Source organism: Sarcophilus harrisii, chromosome 3, assembly GCF_902635505.1.
Source record: "Sarcophilus harrisii chromosome 3, mSarHar1.11, whole genome shotgun sequence".
Classification (NCBI taxonomy): Eukaryota; Metazoa; Chordata; class Mammalia; order Dasyuromorphia; family Dasyuridae; genus Sarcophilus; species Sarcophilus harrisii.
Genome location: NC_045428.1, coordinates 319,385,839 through 319,406,459, shown reverse-complemented (window position 1 = coordinate 319,406,459; position 20,621 = coordinate 319,385,839). Strand labels below are relative to the sequence as shown.

At 34.3% G+C, this 20,621-nt stretch overlaps 1 protein-coding gene across 5 annotated transcripts in view; it reads right to left on the bottom strand.

Annotated features, from left to right (window-relative positions):
• SAP130 (Sin3A associated protein 130) overlaps positions 1 to 20,621 on the bottom strand; it is a 51,341-nt gene that overhangs the window by 7,830 nt on the left and 22,890 nt on the right. For 3 of the 5 annotated variants that reach the window (XM_031959853.1, XM_031959856.1, XM_031959854.1), the window contains exons 8-16: positions 19,272 to 19,419; positions 19,002 to 19,092; positions 18,634 to 18,738; positions 11,424 to 11,565; positions 9,955 to 10,076; positions 7,472 to 7,774; positions 2,952 to 3,129; positions 2,048 to 2,152; positions 141 to 499 (exon numbers count right to left, since the gene is read on the bottom strand). In XM_031959853.1, coding sequence (XP_031815713.1) covers positions 141 to 499; positions 2,048 to 2,152; positions 2,952 to 3,129; positions 7,472 to 7,774; positions 9,955 to 10,076; positions 11,424 to 11,565; positions 18,634 to 18,738; positions 19,002 to 19,092; positions 19,272 to 19,419 — 1,553 coding nt within the window. The remainder of the gene's footprint in view (positions 1 to 140; positions 500 to 2,047; positions 2,153 to 2,951; positions 3,130 to 7,471; positions 7,775 to 9,954; positions 10,077 to 11,423; positions 11,566 to 18,633; positions 18,739 to 19,001; positions 19,093 to 19,271; positions 19,420 to 20,621) is intronic. The other 2 variants (XM_031959855.1, XM_031959857.1) reach the window with 1 other exon arrangement.

Here is a 20,621-nt window from a genome sequence, read left to right as displayed (position 1 = left end):
TCTGAAAAGAGGAGCTCTCTTTGTAAGAATTATTTTTGATGGGCCACCAGAATTATAGCTTTAGCAACATGATAGGCAAGAAGATTGTCCTAAAAGGAAAATAAACTCATGAGTGAAGAGATGTCTTTGCATGAACTTACCAGACACAGGACGCATAATGTCCATAGGTTCCACTTCTTCTTTAATTTTTATCTCTGGCACTGCGGGCCCCATTACAGTTGAAAGGCTGCCACCCACTGCTGATGATGCTGGAGGAGCAGCTGCAATAGTGGTAATGGGAGGAGTGACAGGAACTGCTCCTGGAATTGTTGACAGGGCTACTGATGGTTGAGATGGGGGACTGGCTGCTGCAATGATAGTTGGAATGGCAGGTGGTGGCTGTTGAGAGGTGGGCTGCACAGCAATGGTGGGCTGATCACTACTCTGATTGGATACAGCCTCCACAGACACAGTGACTGGTGTGGCCATAGATACATGGATTTCTGGCTTAGGTTTGGCACTAAAACATAAAAACAAAACATTACCAAGTTATCTTAGCTAGTAATCTCCTAGAGGGCAGGAACTTTGAATAATTCATTTTGTGAAGCACCCAAAATAAAAACTAAGGCAACTGCTTTTGAATAAGATCAGAATAAATGATATGCCATTTCTAAGATGAACTTTAAGTTAAAAAAATTTTTAAATTAGGTAAATTTAATTTAACTCCAAAGTCTAAGAGACTAATGAATCAAAAATTTTACTCCCAGTTAACTTCTATTTATTTATTTATTTATTTTTGCTGGGGCGATTGGGGTTAAGTGACTTGCCCAGGGTGACACAGATAAGAAATGTTAAGTGTCTGAGACCAGATTTGAACTTGGGTCCTCCTGATTTCAGGGCTGGTGCTCTATCCAGTGTGCCACCTAGCTACCCCTAACTTTTATTCTTAATTTGTTTTTGTGAGGCATTTGGGATTAAGTGACTTGCCAAAGGTCACATAGGTAAGAAGTGTTAAATGTTTGAGGCCAGATTTGAACTCAGGTCCTTCTGACTTCAGGGGCTAGTGCTCTATCCATTGCGTCATTTAGTTGTCCCTCCCTATTAATTTTTAAATACTCATTTTTTTTGTTTCTACTCTGTTCACTGTTCCTACACAAAAAATAAGTCTAAATCAAATGACTATTTTGTTCACCTCCACCCCAATCCCCACTTATGTATACTTGTTGTTACTGCTTGTCCTTCATTTTTAAAATCAGGAGGTGATGCCATGACAGATTTTATACACACACACACAACCATATATAATATACATGCTTAATATACATATTAGGTAAAGAGAATGTAAAATCTAAGATAAGATTCAAGCCTGTCCAGCTATGGACAGGACTAGGAATGCTCTTTTCAAATTCAAAAGAAAAAAAGTATGCACAAAGGCTCAAATATTTCTTCTGAGGCAGGAAAAAGACAAAAACAAGAACAACCAAAGAAAACAAGAATAGAAAAAAGATCTTCAGTTCTCTAAAAGTAGAAAAGTGACAGTGAAAGAAAATCATATATTATCTTTTTAAAGTCTACCACAGAGGTAACTAACTAAGTTATGTATAACTAAGAATGCATTTCAGATGTTGGCAATGAAGGGCATCTGTTGGAATGAGAAAGTAGCGGGGTGGCTTTAATAGGACCAGGAAGCAACTAAGGCTATATTGACAGCCCTTCACTGTTTCTCACCAAATGCATCACCTTCCTCTGCTTTTTTTCCTACCCTCTTTTTATTTTCTCTTCCTTGGTTATGCGTCTTGGATCACCATTAAAGGTTAAAAGCTTTGCTAGAATCAGTAGTGTCCTGTGTTTCATACAAAAATGCATTTAAGAAAAGAAAAACTTTCATTCTTGTCATTTCCTATCACAAAGTTCTGCCCTGATGTAATTTTTGGTAAAATGTTCAAGTGTTTGTAAGTTCCTCACTCCACTGCATATAATTCTCCATTCACTCTTACTAAAATACTACCTCTCCCCACTTAGTAAAGGATGGCTAAGTAATATTAGTCACATTCAAATCAGATCTTACCCTGAAGGTCTAGGTGACCCGGATGTACTCCTTATGGAGCTTTCTACTCGAGGACTAGCAACTTCAGGCGGCTGAGGAGGAATAAGGCTCTTTCTGACTGCCATTCTGAAACACAAAAACAACCTTGAAAATAGCTGTAGATAAAGGGCATTAAAACATCGACAATCACATGCCTTTTCACTAGTCATATATTGGAGCACTTGTCATAACAGTTGAAAAAATACTACTTTCACTTTGTGCTTGTGTTAATATCATTTCACTACGGATTTAGCCTTGAAATGGAAAAATCCAGTATACTAAAAGAAGTATCTCCTAAAGCATTAAGATGAGCATTCTTGGCAAATGGTTTAAGACACCAACAATACCTAACTCTCAAATTAAAAATTATTATTGCAAATTCATTTTTTAAAAGTCAGTAAAACTAGAAAATGATCATTTTCCCCTTCCAAATTTTGTCATTATAATAGTGCCCACTATACTAAAGGTGAAAAATCATCACAGAGCTTCATAGGACAATACAAAACATAGCTGTAATGAATCACAGTCATTTTTTTATACAGAACAATTTTTTTATATGAATGAAAAATAGATTGTAGTCACTAATAGAAACACCTCCCTAGAAAGGAGTGTACAGTAAATTTCAGAACTATTTAAAGGATTCTGAGAATTCAATGCTGAGAGAAATCATGGATGCCCATATACAAACCCCATAAAAATTAAGGGCTTTTCATTCTCAATCTCTTGAGTCAAGTTTTGGGGAAAAAAGTAAAACCACTCCATAATGACCAATCTAATGATTCATCCTTGTTAGCAATGGAAAGGTACTAATTAAATTTTTTTTTTCAACAGCTATACTCTAAATCAGGTGTCTTGTATTATTTTGCAAGGCTGGGTCCCTCCTTACCCATCAGTGGCTGGCTTCTTTCGGAGGATGCTGGGGCGAGGGGATGAGCCTTGGGCTGGTGCGCTTGTGCTGGCACTCTGGCTGTGGGTCTGCACCACGGTGGTAGCTGCTGGAGTGGCATTAAATGTATTGCTAATTGGATTGGCTACAATTGTGGCTCCATCTGCCAACACCACTGCTGAGAGGTCAGAAGGGAATATAGACAAGATAAGAAGGAAAAAAAGAAAAAATTATTTAAATTTCTCGAGTAGAAGAGAGCATTTTCAATATGGTTTCTTTTCTTCAAAGATCACCAAAAAATTTCTTCAGAGCCTGGCGCACCCTAGCACTTGTTACAATAGACCAGCTTTTCAAGGTTGGTGGTATTGTGCTTTATTTGCACAGAAGAAGAGATGATTTAATAAAATCATACGTTAATCACTCTAATACTAATACATTCTCCATTATACCTATATATTCCTTGACTATTTATGATGTCCTTTCATGTACATCATCTCACTTGACTTGTATAATAAGTGTAGGAGAGAAATGAGAAATGTTCTACATTTTAGAGATGAGGAAACAGAGGGCAAAGAATCTAGATTAGTAATGCCAAGGTCAAAGGCTTTCCCCAGTATTATACAACGCTTCAAATCCAATCAAAAATCAAAAATTTTCTTCCTTCTCTATTTTTGGCATTTTCTAGGCCATTTTTCACATTCTGAGATTCTATGGTCATATGGTCTATAGTTAGTTATTAGCACACAGTTATGATGATGTTGCTGTGATGGAAGAAATACAAAACAATTGTTCTGTTTGTGCTCAAATTTTAATTACCTAAGGCTTGTTCCCCTATCCTCAACTAAAACTTAAAAAAAAAAAAAAAGTTTAAATAGATAACTAAAAAATAGTTAAAATGGCATGAATCTGAGTATGCTTAGTTGATAACATAAGTATTCATGAAGACACATAGAGGCTTCTCATGGAAGATACATAGTTTAACTATGATACATAGTTTAACTATGTAGGAAAGATAGGTAAGGATTCTGAAAAAGACATCAGACTTCAAAAGAAACTTTTTCCATTCCTAGATTTTGGCCTTGGGCAAAATCATTTATTCTCTAAGCCTTGATCTTAGCTTCTGTCAAATGGAGATAATATTTACAAACTTAAAAGATTGTTATGATTGGTTTACGGCGCAAGATGAATAGGACAAATATTAATGATGATACCTGACTAAAAAGCCATTTTTGAGGTTTGCTACGAGTTAAAATTTGTCCTTTATGCAATACAGAGGTATCAGAGTATAGGGAATAGATTTGGCCTTTGAGTCAGGAAGACCTGAGTTCAAATCTTGCTTCTTATGCATATCGGTTGCGGGACCCTGGAAAAGCTTTTGCCCCAGTCAGATAATTCTTTAAGATGTAAGCTATAAATTTGGAACTATGCTAAAAAAGTTATCAAACTGTGCATATCCTTTAATCCAGCAGTGTTACTATCCAAAGGGATATTAAAGAAGGGAAAGGGACCTGTATGTGCAAAAATGTTTGTGACAGCCCTGTTTGTAGTGGCTAAAAACTCAAAATTGAAGGGATGTCCACCAATTGGAGAATGGCTGAATAAATTCTAGTATATGAATGTTATGGAATATTATTTTTCTATAAGAAATGACCATCAGAATGAATACAGAGAGGTTTGGAGAGACACACATGAACTGATGCTAGGTGAAATGAGCAGAACCAGGAGATCATTATATACTTCAACAACAATACTACATGATGATCAATTCTGATGGACGTGGTTCTCTTCAACAATGAGAGGATCCCAAATCAGTTCTAATTGATCTGTAATGAACAGAACCAGCTCCACCCAGAGAAAGAACACTGGGAAATGAGTATGGACCACAACATAACATTTCCACTCTTTCTGTTATTGTTTACTTGCATTTTTGTTTTTTCTTTTCAGGTTATTTTTACCTTTTTTCTAAATCCAATCTTTCTTGTGCAACAAGATAATTGTATAAATATGTATACATATATTGTATTTAACATATTTAACATGTATGGGACCTACCTGCCATCTAGGGAAGATTGGAGGGAAGGAGGGGAAAAGTTGAAACAGAAATTTTTGCAAGGGTCAATGTTGAAAAAGTATCCATGAATATGTTTTGTATATAAAAACTGTATCTATCTATTTATCTATCTATCTATCTAAAAGATGTTAGCTATAATAAAAGATGACCTATCTTGTCCTGATGAAATCACAAGTTCAGTTTAAATAAAGATTGTCATTAATCTAAAAGACAATCTTCTTAAATTCAGTGATATAAAGGAAAGATCTGAAATAATGCAAGGTGAAATCAATAGAATAACATGCAAAAACTCCAACAATGTGAAGGAAAATCTCATTAAAGGAAAATTCTGACAAAATAAAATGATGGTCAATACAATAGAAGAAGTGATAAACAATAATGAAACACACTTTCCTCCTCTACTTGGTGAATATAGAAACTATAAAGGGTAGAATGCTACATACATCTTTAGAAACGGCTACTCTTATCAGGTATTTTTGTTGGAACTAAATTTCTAGTTCAAGAAAATGTTCAATTTCAGGGGAGGAGGTGGAAAATATCAGTTCATTTAGAAGCTGCATTGACTTGTTTTCTTCATTAATTTAAACAAAAATAACTCAATATAGGTCTACGAATATTTAAATCGAAAGGAAAATTTCTATATGCATTATGACTATCATGCATTGTTCCTTTTCTATATCCTACTTGTACATTCATTTCTGCTCATGTACATATTGTTCCTTTCATATGGTTCTAGTCAGTGTATGCTATATTTCTCATTTTGTAATCTGTAAATGCCACTGTAATATAGTATTATGGTAATATATTATAGTTCATTCTGTCATCCTCTGTCAGACAGACTGTTTTCATTACTTGGAAATTTCTATGAAAAATATGAGCATGCATTTTTCTAGAGATTTTTTCCCCTTCTTCATGATAATACTCAAATTATTTTTTCAATATGTAAGTACTGAGTCAGAGGCTATAATTATTTTTATGCCTCTTGTATCGTCACTCTACCCTCCAAGCACATTCCACCAATTGTAAATTCCACTGCTAATGCATGACAATGATTTAATCACCAATATGTCAATATTAAATTTTGTCACTTTTAGGGACTTCTGTCACTTGATGATTCTTAAGTATCATTGCAGTTATTTATATTTCCCACCCCCCCCATCCCCCCGATGTGAAGTGATAATGAATAATTTTTCAAATGGCTGAAAAAAAAAATGTATTCTCTGTAGATCAAAACATAGTATTTTACCCTTTTTTAGTTGTTGTTGCCATTAGCTTGTTTTTTTTTTCTTCCTCATTTTTTATCTTTTGATCAGATTTTTTTTTTTTTTGCATAGCATAATGAATATGGAAATATGTTTAGAAGAACTGCATATCTTTAGCCTATATCAGATTGCTTGGTGTCTTGGGAAGGGTTAGGAAAGGGAGGAAAAACTTGGAACACAAGTTTTGAAAGAGTGAATGTTGAAAACTTATCTTTGCATGTTTTTGGAAAAAATAAAATACTATTAAAATAGAAAAAAAAATCTATTCTCTAATATCTATTCATAGCCTTTGCTGGAGACTATATGACGGTGCATTTTTAAAATGTTTATTATCAATTTTATGTTTTTAGCAGTTGTATTTGCAGAAAATTTTTTAAGTTACTTTTTCATTTCATATTTTTGTAGTGTTGAACTCAAAAAATGTATGTATCTAACCTTGTCCTCAAATAACTTCTACTTGTTATTTTATCTACTTTTGACAACTGAAACAATTATTCTCTTTCCTTCTATCTTTTATAATCTAATTTTTTGAAAAATTTTATAAAACAGCTGAAATTTATGGTAATTAAAAGTGGATCAGACCAACCAAATCATTTCTAATGGATCAGTAATGAACTGAACTAGCTATACCCAGAAAAAGAACTCTGGGAGATGACTAAGAACCATTACATTGAATTCCCAATCCCTATAGTTATGCACACCTGCATTTTTGATTTCCTTCACAAGCTAATTGTACAATAATTCAGAGTCTGATTCTTTTTGTACAGCAAAATAATGTTTTGGTCATGTATACTTATTGTGTATCTAAGTTATATTTTAATATATTTTAACATCTACTGGTCATCCTGACATTTAGGGGAGGGGGTGGGGGGGTAAGAGGTGAAAAATTGGAACAAGAGGTTTGGCAATTGTTAATGCTGTAAAGTTACCTATGTATATATCCTGTAAATAAAAGGCTATTAAATTAAAAAAAAAAAAAAAAAAAAAAAAAAGTGGATCAGACATTGGAAATTAATATTCTGTACTCAATGTAATTCCAAAAAATGCTTATTCTACTTAACATTTCTTGTTGGTTAAAAACTACCTTCCCAGAAAGCAAAAGTTAAATGAAGAATGCCTTATAATCAAAGAGCAATCAGAATAGAGCTTATCTGCCCCTTTGAATAATGCTAGAAAACTCAAATTACCTGAAGTCTTAGTTTCAGTCTGAGGTTGCTGAGCACCTATTGGTGCAGGCTGAAGTCCTTGTGTATTGATTGGTGTCGCTGAATGGATCCCTTGTGTTCCAATTGGTGCTGGCTGGATTCCCTGTGTTCCAATTGGTGCAGGCTGAATCCCTTGTGTATTGATAGGTGCTGGCTGGATCCCTTGGATATGACGCGCATGAGATGCATCAACTGTCATCAATTGCATGGGATTTAGATGCACTGTAGAAGCCACCCCGACACCTGTTTGAGCTGTGATGGCAGAGTTCGGTGCCTGAGCTGAAACTAGATTACCATAAGACTGTCACTACAGCAAAATGAGAGAGCCTACAATATATATTTTTGAAAGTCTTCTCAAAATAAAAATTCTGGCTGTTCCCTCTCAGTGTGTCATAGTGGAGTAGCAGACCTGGATTTGAATTCCACTTTAAACTCATACTTTGCTGGTTTAGTCATTTTTTTTCCCAGTTGTGTCTGATTCTTCATGACCCCATTTGGGCTTTTTCTTGGCAAAGAAACTAGAATGGTTTGCTGTTTTCTTCTCTAGCTCATTTTACAGATGAAGAAACTGAGGTGAACACGGTTAAGTGATCTGTCCAGGGTCACATAGCTAGTAAATATCTGAGACCAGATTTAAATGAATCAAAGTCTTCCTGACTGCAGACTTGGTTCTCTATCCAGAGCACCATCTAGGTGCCCCAAACTTGTGCTTAACCGATGGTGTGGTATATAACACAATGGAATATTATTGCACATACAAAAACAACTAATAAGAATAACTCAGGGAAACACAGGTAGACTTATATGAAGTGATACAGTCTACTGTGCCAGACACTAGAGAATAGTGAGACAAAAGCCAAAATCCTTGCCCTTAAGTAAAAAGAACTTGAACAGTTTATATGATGACCACTGGGATGCAAAGGTGAAAGTCTTAAGTCTGACTCATGCTTGATTAGTTAACGAATGGCTTCACAGTGCAAATTACTGAGGTGGCAAAAGGTATATGTTGTCAAATATAACCAATATATTATGCGTTGATTTAACTTCTTAATATACTTCGTTATGGAGGAAGTATAGAGGAAAGTGACTTCAGTGTTTTAATATTGTGAAGGAAAAAACATCAGTGAAGCATTTACTTTTTAAAAGTACAGTTTGATAGCACAAAAAAAGCCATCTGATGATTATCACCAGGTTTTGGTAATGTTACAGTCTGACAAAAATTAACTTGACAAATGTATCTATAATTTAGGTACTTAAAGATACCTTAGTTTTACTTTTTTGGCATTATGTCCACAGAGCCAATGATATTATGAATGGTTATAGTTAACAGCATTAACTTGCTGATAACTGGCATCACCATCATATTAGTAAATATTTAATGAGAAATTTATGTCTCCAACAATCATTCAGGGGAAAAGGATGGAAAAGGGAATGAGCAGATATAAATTGCTTATATGTGTCAGGCACTATGATATGTGCTTTACAATCATTATCTCCTTTGAGCTTCACACAAAAACCCTGGGAAATAGATGCTGTTATGATCCTCATTTTGCAGCTGAAGATATGGAGGCAAGTAGAATTTAAGTGACTTGTCCAGCATCACACACTTGGTAAGTGTCAGAGTCTCAAGATAAGATATTTGGATCACTAGATGTTACAATAATATTATTATTGTACCCATTTTCTAGGTAAGAAAACTGAAGCTCAGAGAGATTTAATGACTTTAGTGAGATTCAGTCACAGTGAGATGAGGGACAAGATGTGAACTCAGGATGTTTTAAACTTTACATCCCTCACTACATATTCTTCCACTCTGGCTCCCAAGGAGGGTGGAATTCTCTTTATCTTATGGTAGGCAATATCAATGGAAAGGTGCTCCTGTTTACCCTCGAGTAAAAAACAATGCCAGCTATTCTTCATGCACCTCTTAGTAACCAGGTTGCAATTATTTATGCAAAGCTAGTTATTTTTCAGAATTTCTATGTTTTGTCTTGCAGAAATAGGAAAAAATAACCAGAAACCTGAAAATAATCCAAACTCTATAAAATTGACCTCCCATGTATCTATGAAATAGACAGACACTATACTTTCTAGGGGCCATTATCACTTGATCTCAAGTCAATTTTGCTTCATGGGTTGTTGTTCTTCCTTGAAATTCATATCTGAATCTTAAGAACTAATATTCTAAGGGGGGGCAGCTAGATGGCACAGTAGAAAGAATACCAGCCTTGGAGTCAAGAAAACCTGAATTCAAATCCAGCCTCAGACACTTAACACTTACTATCTATGTGATCCTGGGCAAGTCATTTAACCCCAATTGCCTCAACAACAGCCAAAAAAATACTAATACTCCCAAATCTTGAATGCTCCATAACATCCCCTTGCCCCTCCCAATCTAGTATGTCTCAATTTATGTACATGAAAGCTGTAACATTTAGAAAAAAATTTAAGGAAACACTTTTTACCTGGATATTGTCGAATGGTAGACACTGAACTTGTGATGGGGGTATATGTGTGTGCAGTCAATGGGTACGCAGAGGGTGGGTATGTTGGCAAAAAGTATTGGAACTGGACAGGGACAGATTGCCTAGAGGTAACAAAGAAAATTTTAAAACTATTCCATATGCTTATTCAATCATTTCCTCCCACAGTCCTAGGATGACAACTTCTTATCCCAAACCACTATACCAAGATATTACTAGCCTCAAGTACTTTTTGTTTATGTTTATCGTTTTGTTTATGACCAATTCAGAAAACTTTCTGCTTTCCATCAACCAATATTGTTCATCTTCTGGTTAACATTTTAATCCTCTAAATTATTCAACTCTTTTTTGAAGTCATTTCATTCCTGAGCTCTCACTATGTAGTTACAACCATATCTTGATTTTCAATGATTTCTATTACTTATCACAGAAATGCATTCTTTTTTAAAATTCCCTCTCAATGCTTATTTCTTTAAAAATATTTTTTTTAGAGCTGTGCCACTTCTTAAAAGCTTCACAAGAAAAAAAATATAGATGAGAAAACAGATAATAACATAAGGCCCAAAGTATCCAACAAATTCTATTCAATATAAAAACTTTGATTTCAGTTTTGTTTCGCTAGCCTCCCAATAAGAGATCCTTGACATTTTCCCAATGAGAAGATACTTCTGATTTTCCTTAAGTTTCATGATTGATGATGGCTAACAGGATGTTTCTGAGTGTTTCTATACATTGATAAAGAACATACGAAGAGGTGTCTACTTTGAAAAAGACAATGAAAAGTTACAAAATGGACCATTAAGAGATCCAGGTCTTAGATTATAAGCCTTCTTGAGATAAAAACCTTTATACATACAAAACATCGAAGTGAACAGTTTGACTTTAAAAATGTTTTTAAAAAATTATTTTAAAGAATACTTTCTACTTACAATTTGTATTTGTGTATATGTATATATATATGTACATTATATACACACATACAGATATCTACTAAACTATACTATGCATTACAATAGTTCTAAATATTATGATGCTATAATTGAACTATCATTGATGGTATAATACTTTAATTGATTTTCCTGTTATTACATTAAATCACTTTTTTAGAATTTATTGTTATTGTTCCTATGGGGATTTTGTGGAAAATAGGATGAATCACCTGCTCAAGCTTAATGTAGTACCCTAAAATGTCTAGATTTTGTACTATTTTTGACTAAAAATTTTAAAATCATATATAAAAATCCCATGTGATCAGTGACATTTCTCATACATTGAAATTTTTCAAGTAATCCAGGGGAATTTTACTAAAACAGTCCCCCCTGCCCAACAATACCAACTTTTAAAATCTATTTGCTTTTTTTGTGTCTTCCGATTTAAAACACCATAACAAAGGGAGAAAAAAACAAAACAAAACAAACAAATTAAAGTACATATGAAGCTTTTACACTCACCTGTTGTCATTTCTGGTCTCCATTGCAACAGGATTTGGAGAGGCCCGATGTCCAGGTATAGGGATAAGGCTACTCCTCTCCGTTGGGTAATCTGGCTGGATCCGGGGAGAAGTATGTGTGATCTGCTGAGGGACTACCTTAGCTATGAAGAAAATGAAACAGGACCTTCATTTATTCTTCCCAAAGTATTGTTACTAATAGTCCCTACTAGAAATACCTGAATGCCATAAGCAAGCATGTGAAGGCAAGCATGATTATTTTACTAACAAGGGGCAAGAAAAAGAATTTCTAATTAAATGTCATTAATGCTCAAAAATCTCTTACTACACTGATTCCAAAAATGTAGTTCAAAGACTCCTTTGGAATCCCTAAGATCCTTATATAGGTGGTCTGTGAGGTCAAAGTTACTTTCATGATAATATTAAGCCATTTCAATTTTTAATATAGGTAACATCAATAGATATAATAACACTCTTAGACAAAAGCTCTTTAGGAGTCCTCAATAACTGTTAAGAGTATAAAGGAGTCCTGAGACCAAAAAGTATGAAAACCATGGCTGTGTCACTTTCATTCACTTTGAAAACAAGAGTTAGACATCAAAACAATTTCAACAGACTCTAATGATGGGACAAATCTAAATCTAGTATGACAAAATTTAATAAGGGTAACTAAAATACTATACTTGAATTTTTTGTAAAATTAATTATACAATTAACAGTATAGAACAAACTTGGCTAGATGACAGTTTACTTGATAAGGAACTAGAGGTGTAAGTATCTTAAAACTTAATGCTAGTACCCAGGCAAAATAACTAATGAGTACCTAGGCTACATTAAAATTAGGCATAATATGAATGCTGGTGTTTTCATCATAACTAGCTTAGTCAGACCAGTTAGGAGTATCATACACAGTTCACAATATCACATTTTAGCAAGAACACTGACAAACTGGAAAAGGGCATTCAGGATTGTAAGATTCCACACAAGATCAATTGAAGGAATTGGGATACTAAGATTGAGGAGAGATCATGACAGTTGTCTTCACATATGTGAGAGCCGGTCTTGGAGAAAAATAATTTGACCTCTATTTAATTTCAGAAGGCAGAATAGAAGTTTCAGAAAGGTAAACATCTATATTTTAACCAACTATTGCTGTGCAAAAGTGGAATGCACTACTTCCTTACTGGTGAGTTCCCCATCATTAGAGATTTACAAATGAAGTCTAGATGACAACCTGATGATATATTGAATTTGGGAGTCCTGTTTAGAGTGTTTCAGCTAACCCTTAAGGTCTTTTTCAGTTCAAGACTCTTAGGGTAAGTTTGAAGAGGTCTTCTTAGTCTCCTGATTCCAGTCTCTTTAACCCTTCCTTCACATTTCTGTCAAAGGAATGTTCCTAATGTAAATACCAAAACACAATCTCCTTAGCTCAAAGACTTTGAGTGGCTTTCCTTTGCTTACTAAATAAATTTACTTTTTGGCAGTGCAGTGTAACAAAAAGGACACTAGAACTGGAGTCAAGAGACATGAATTCTGGTCCTGGGTTCTGATACTTAAAGGATGTGTAAGTCCTTTTAGTTTTTGGATCCACTAATCAAATGATTAAGTAAATCCACAGTACTGTAGTATTGTACTCAAATGAGTAAATGAATGAATTGACAAGTGAATTCATCGTGTTGAGGTGTGGCAATAAGGGAGAGATCTTGTAGGTCCAAATGCAAAAGAATTCACAAACCCCGAAATCTGTGGCAAAAAGGAAAGTTTATTGTTCACTTAAGAAGGAGCTCTCTTAGCAGGCAAATTCCTAATGAGGAATTTTGCAAAGGTGTGTTTGACCCCTGTTTTATGAGCAAAATGTTGGTTTGGGGCTGGGAGCTGTCTGGGCTAATCAATAAAGAACCATCAGACAAAGATCTCCAATTAAATGAAATCATTTTGAAAGCTTTTTCCCAGTCTGGGCAATTTCCTGAAGGGGATCCAGGCCACCCCCAAAAGATCAATGGAGGGTGATTTGACCAAGATCTCCAACTGAATGAGATTGCTTAATTTGGGAAGGAAAGATAGCCTTTTCCCATGCAACAGTCTGAGATCCCGAATTCAGTTTCAGGGTTTAATTCCGTCAAATGCACATGATGAAACATATTTTGTGTTTATATATCTCCTATATGCTTTTTCTCTTTCCTTTTGTTATAATTTTCTCCTTCTCCTCTCCCTCCCCTTTTTCTCCTTCTCTCTCTCCTCCTTCCTCCCTCCTTCAGTTTCCTTATATGTAAAATACTTCCTCAAAGACCAGTTGTGAGGAAAGTAATTTGTAAATCTTAAAAGTGTTACAGAATTAAGACTTCTGAGGCAGATATTCATCTGGGTCCTAGCTACTTTTCCAGTCTTCTTTAGTTCAGATTTAGCTTCATGCCTTCTTTGCTCCAAGAAAGCTACATTATTCACTATTCCTTGACTTTGTCTCCTGTTTCTATGCTTCCTGGATGCATCATTTCTGATACTTAGGACAGAATGGCAGGCTCCTTTTTTTAAGCTGATGAAAACTTCTTTATCTTTCAAGGCCCAGTTCAGAGGCTACTTCCTCTAAGATCACTACCTTGAATCTCCCCCACCTACAAGTAATTAATATTTTCTTGATCCTTTTTAGACCTGTTTGACATATATGCGCATTAGTAAATTTCTTGAGGGAAGATTTTTTTTATCCTCAATGCTTGGCATTATCTTGCCTATAGTATACATTTAATAAATTTACTGAATTGAACATTGAAAAAGAGTATACTAGTGTCTTTTCAAATGAGAAGGGATATCTCTGTATGGGATATACAGTAATGTGGTGCAATGTTATGATGCTATAAGTCCCAGGAATATCAAAATCAAAATGTAAAGTTTCCACATCAAAGGAAAAACAATGTAAGCATACAGAAAGAAGGAATTCAAATACCAAGGAACCACAGTAAGACCTGGCAATTTCTACTATAAAAGAGAAAAAGACCTTGGAATAAAAAAGGCAGATTAAGGCTTACAACCAAATCCTGCAAAGTTAAGTATAATTCTATAGAGGAAAAGGAGACATTTAATAAAGCATTTGACTTTCAAGCATTTCTGATGAAAAGATCAAAGTCTAGTAGGGAATAATGAAATATAAACATAAGAATTCAGAAAAACCAAAAAAGGTAAATTTATTTGAACAACGGAAAGAGCTGTTGATAATGTAATTCTAATACTAGGGAAAAAAAACAAGTGTTCCTTCTGAACTTAAATGTCTTCAACGAGTATTTAGGGAGCTAAAGAAGAAAAAACAGAGGTCCTAGGGGTAGACTGTTTCTATTCTAAAGATGTGAGGAGGGGAAAGAGAAAAGAGAATAAAAGGAATGCATTAGTTCAGAAGAATAGAAGGAGGTAGAACTTGCTATTTCTCATAAATGGGGTAGAATGAAGAGAGGGGATAATAAACCTGGAAATGGTGATGGGGGAAAAGACTCTTTATGTGAAATAGACAAAATAGGATTTTATATAGACAGATTCATAAATATGTGAATATGCCAAACAACAGTGAAATCAGTAAGGAAGGAGGCATAATTAAGAGAGAATGTAAGCAAAACAAATTTCCTGATTCTGAAAAAAAAAACAAAAACAACTACTAGAAGCTAAGGGTAAGCCCGTCAAATGGGGAATGGCTAAACAAATAGTGTTATACAAATGTAAAATTATTGCAATAAATGAATAGTGAGACTAATATAGAGAATCTTGGGTTGTATGAACTGATGAAGAATGGAGTTTGCAAAATAAAGAGTACAATTTCCTTAGGTCAACACAATATAAAGAAAAACAACTCTGAAAGACTTAGCACTGACTGATGCAAAATGACTAGCTATGTCTCCAGAGCATCTATGATGAAACATGTTAAACACCTCATGAAAGAGGGGTGATATACATTTAAGGTGCATTAAAAGAAATACTGAATTTTTGAACATGACCAAGATATGGATTCATTTTGCTTGACTTTGCTTATTGTTTAACAAATTTTTTCTTTTGGTTCTTAATTTTTTAATTGTGGGGACAAAGTTAACAATATTCATGCCCCAAAATGAATATTATTGAAATATTTTTTAAAATGCACAACACAAAAGGAAATCCAAGTAGGACAGTTTTTAGAAATAATGTATAGAATTTATTATATAGTTTAAAGGAAAACCAAACAACGTAAAATGGAACTTCAGTTTTATATGCAATCTTTTTGTGTTTTGTTGTGAATACGGAAATATTTCTTTCTCTCTGGTGATTATGTTCAAAATAATAGAAAAAGAAAAAATACTAAATTATCCCCAAATAACCACAGTGGAAGTAGTTATAAAAGCAAACTGATCAAACAAATATGTAGTTTACTGGAGTAAGATCAAAGGTAAATGAAATCCAATAACAGAAGAAATGTTTTATTCATAACTAGCCAAAAAATTGAAGAAATCAGAAGATAATGAACATTAAGTAGCATATTTCTTTCTCTAAAGAGTTATTTGATGACCACTGGTATAAATCTTCAGTGTATTTACAATTTAATGAAATCTTAAAGGTCAGAAATGCAATCTTTTCAGACTATTAGTATTTTTTTTAAACTACTTTTACTGTGGTTCCTTGGGGATAACTTAGGGAAGCAAATAGTAAAATGAAATTAAAAGCACTAAAACAAACTGCTCTTATAAAAGATTTTTGTAGTATTTGTCCAATGTAATTAATTATATCTAACACTTTTATATGAAGTGGCTAAAATTTTATCATCAGTTTTAATTTACATTTTGATGATGCAAAGGTATGAAGTCAAAGGAAAAATTATATAATGGGACATTATAAAAAGGATATTGTATAATGAACTAAAAATGACCAATATATCAACTTTAGGCTACATTGCTATGTATTTTTAAAGAGCTACATGATATCAGAATAATAATTTATCAAAAATCCTATTTAAACAAAACCTTGTAACTAAGCAGGTGAAAGTGGTAGAGGGAGTCCCAGTTTCCTCAGTGCTGGGTTAGCAGCACTAGAATCTGAAGGGGTAGCAGAAGTGGTACTGTCTGTCTCAGGTTTAAGGTTACTTATAGGTGGGCCAGAGCCAACAGAAAGAAAGGCTATATCCTCAGCACTATTACTTCCTGACCTTGTTCTGAGTGTTACTTTTGAGGCTACCACTGGATAGGGGACCCTTGTGAGTGGCAGGAATACCTAACCTTTCCTCCTTCCTCCCCCAAAAGGACCAAGAGACATAAGAAGGCTCACTCAGAGGAGAGAAAGGAAATACTTTCTAGGGCATATCAAGCAGAGATCTATATTCTAATATATATCTTACTACTTAAAATAGAAGTTTCTGACAATGAACCATGTCACTCACTTTAAATAGGACTTCCCCTTTCTCAAACCTGATCTTCCCTGATCTCTCTGCAAGCATCTGACACTCTGAATAACCAATTCCTCCTGGGTATTTTTTTCCTATCTAGGTCTCCATGAAAATACTCTTTTTCTTGGTTTTCCTCCAATCTGTCTGGCCATTCTATTTCTTTAGTTATGCTCTCTGTGATATCCTTGGCCCCCTTCTCTTTTCACTTAATACTTTCTCACTTGATTTTATCAGCTTGCATAGGTATAAATATCATCTATATGCAGATGAGGTTGATATCTATATACAGATAGTCCTCATTTTAAATAAATTCACATTATAAATGGCGCTCGTGCACCCCTGGCCAAGAATCCTGGATTCAGTGCTTGCAAAACCTCTCTGGTGTGGAGGGGGTGGGGCCACAGAGTGCAGGGCCACTTACATTAAGTGAAAAATAACTGTACCTAGCTCTGTAAATCATTTCCAACTCCTCTTGGACATCTCATACTAGATGTTCTGTAGTTATATCAAACTCATGTCAAAATAATACTCATTTTTATCTTCCCCTCAAAACCCCTTCAGTCCAAAAATTCCCTATCATTGCTAAGGGTGGGTAGCAATATTTTCTAAGATCACTCAGTGCGAGTCATGATGGTAACATAATTAACAACTCCAATCTTATCAAATCTTGTTCTTAACCTTTGCAATGCCTCACATAAATATTGCCTTTTCTCTACTCATACACATAACTCTAGTATACATTCTTATCCCTTTTCACTTAAGACTATATATTAAAGGGGCAGCTAGATGGTGCAGTGGATAGAGCACCAGCCCTGAAGTCTGGAGGACCTGAGTTCAAATCTGGCCTCAGACACTTAATACTTCCTAGCTGTATGACCCTGGACTAGTCACTAAACCCCAACTGCCTCAGCAAAAAACAAACAAAAAAAACTATGTTAAATATACTATAGTTATTCTGTCTGATATAGAAATAGCAGAAAAATTTATATCCAAGTATGTAACACTGCCAGAAAGTAACCTCAAGTCTCAATGGATCATATAATAGCCTAGCTATTATCAAGACATAACCGTTATTTTAAGCCTAAAGATTTTGAAGAGTGGGAGACAAATGATGGCTTCTTAGACTTTTTCCATTCACAACCCCTTTTATCTGAGAAATTTTTACATGACCCTAGGTATAAGTACATAAAATAGATACATAAACCAAGCACTTACTGATAATAAAATCATTATTTCACAACCCCCACATTCCATTATGAAACTCCATTTGAGGGTCATAACCCACAGTTTAATAAGCTGGACCCTACAAGACACTTTTTTGCCTAACGATTTTTAAAACAATTTCTTTCTATCTTTTACAGCTGGATAAAACTAAACCACAGATGAATTAATATAAACTGGCCTGTTGGTACTGCTCAAATTAGAATTTTGGTTATTCACTGTCCAGTACTGACCATTATTACATTATTCATAAAAGTTTTAATGCTTTAGCAACTATAACTTCAGTATTAGCTGCATACTTTAATAGAGTAGCTGATTCTTTGGTACTTAAGAATTGGCTGCAACATCTTTAGGAGGATGTGCTGAAGTAGAGGAGTTAATGGGGAAGAAAATTAAGATTAATGACTATCAAAGTTTCTGGATTAGTCAAAAGTTTTAATTATCTTTCAGGATGTCTCCTAATGACACCACCAAATGTTTTAAAAACAATACGAGAATAAATTAGAGGTGCTTAGATCGACCAAGAAAATAGCAGCTTTCCCAGAATGTCCCAAGACAATTGTTTTAAATTCCTTTCCCTCCTCCCCAAGATACTTACCAACCGGAATATTTGAGGTTGTCACTGCTGTAGCATGAGACGAATGAGAGGGCATGGTCATGGTAACAATTGTACTTGTGGGTGCTTGTGTATGTGACACAGATCCTAGAAAGGAAAAATAAATTCTAAACAACTATTTCTACTATCATATTTTCAAATTGGAAAAATACAAATATGTGTTGGAATTCAAATAGAAGTCAAATACTCAAATCATCCCAAAAGTAGGCAGGGAAAAGTCTGTTAAAGAAAATAAACTTGTTCTACTTCTTATTTTTTCTTAAGGAAAAAAATATTTAAATAATTTTCAATTCCCAACTATTTCTTTTAAAAAGAAAGTGGGGATACCACTACAGAATATTGACATTTACCAGCTGTAGTTGCTGAAGGAATGGTGTTGGTGGCCAAAATGGGTGCCACAGTTGCTGCTGCCACTGGTGTACCACTACTGAAGATAGTCTTCTATAGAAGAGTAAGCAAAACAACACAAAATTGTGCTAATTAGGAATATTTTAATTTCCATTCCAATTTACATTCAAATAGACTTTAAGAATAAGCACATCCTGAGTAACCACTTTAACATTCTGATTTTGGAGTCAATAAGCATGAAGTTCAATTAGGGTTTTATCCTAAACTTTTACCTGAGCCATGGTATGAAGCTGCTGTTTTGGCGTGCCAATAGCTGGATGTGATGGTAATGTGATTCTGGTTGTTGCATCCCTTGATTGTGCAGGACGCTGAATACTAATTGCTGCTGACGGTGGGTGCTGGATAGACAAGGTTGGCCGACTAAAAATACATAAAACATAATTCAAGTTCTCAAAGACATCATAGTGAGAGATCAGATTTTTTTATTTCATCATTTATGCTGTATTAGAACGAGAATTGCATTTTTCTTGATTTCTAAAGAACTTATTTTAAATCCCATCAGGCCTTTGACCAGATTACTGAAATAAACATCCAGGTAAATTGTACTTTTCAAACTCATTTAAATGTCATTAAAAGCATTATCCTAATGCATCATGAATCATCTAAACTGATTTGTAATCATTAACAAGATTATTTCCCAGATTCTTACTCCCTAGGATTGTTTAGAGAATAAATGAGATATTGCAATTTCCAAATCTTAAGAGTGCTATATAAATGTTAGCTATTATTATTCTTTAAAGAAAAATAATTATCTTCATTGATATGATGGGGGATATTTTAATATTTTTGGTTAGCGTTTATACATTATAGTTTTCAACCGCAATGCTACAAATGAAAAGATACTTTGTAATGTTATTTTAATATTTTCACTCTGCAATTATATTGTGGGTAGGACATAATTTCCTTCCCTAATCCCCTTAACAAGAAGTACTAAAATCCAAGGCAGGTTCATTCATCAGGCTATGAAGTCTTTAAATCTGTTTATTTTTTTACACAGTTGGTTGGAAGCAATTATACTGTTATGGAAAAAAAAAAAGCCTCTGTTGAAAAATTAAATGGGAAAATCCTAAGAAATGACGAGTTTGAATGAGGTTTAGGGTTACTGGTAGATTTCAAATTCTAAATACTATAAATGCATATAATTAATAACTGTCTTTCAAACAATGTTTGAAAGCACAGAGTTTATGTATTTCAGTCAAGATCAATTATTTTTATTTATGGGGAAATAACAAGTTAAATAGGAAATAAAGGGAAAATCAAATGATGCTTAGAATTTGCTGACCCTCCCAATCCTTTCTTTTTTCAATGCATACTTAAATTGTTCTACTTTTGAAGATAATTTATTCAAGTACTCCAATTTAATCTTGAAGTTATGTAACAATTCTAAAAAATTTACAATAATATGAAGCTGAACTTATTAAAATACTGTTCCAGGGAGCTAGGTGGTGGTGTGGATAGAGCACCACCTCTGGAGTCAAAAGGACCTGAATTTCAGTCTGGCCCACACATACTTACAATTGTGACCCTGAGCAAATCACTTAACCTTGATTGTCTAACTATTT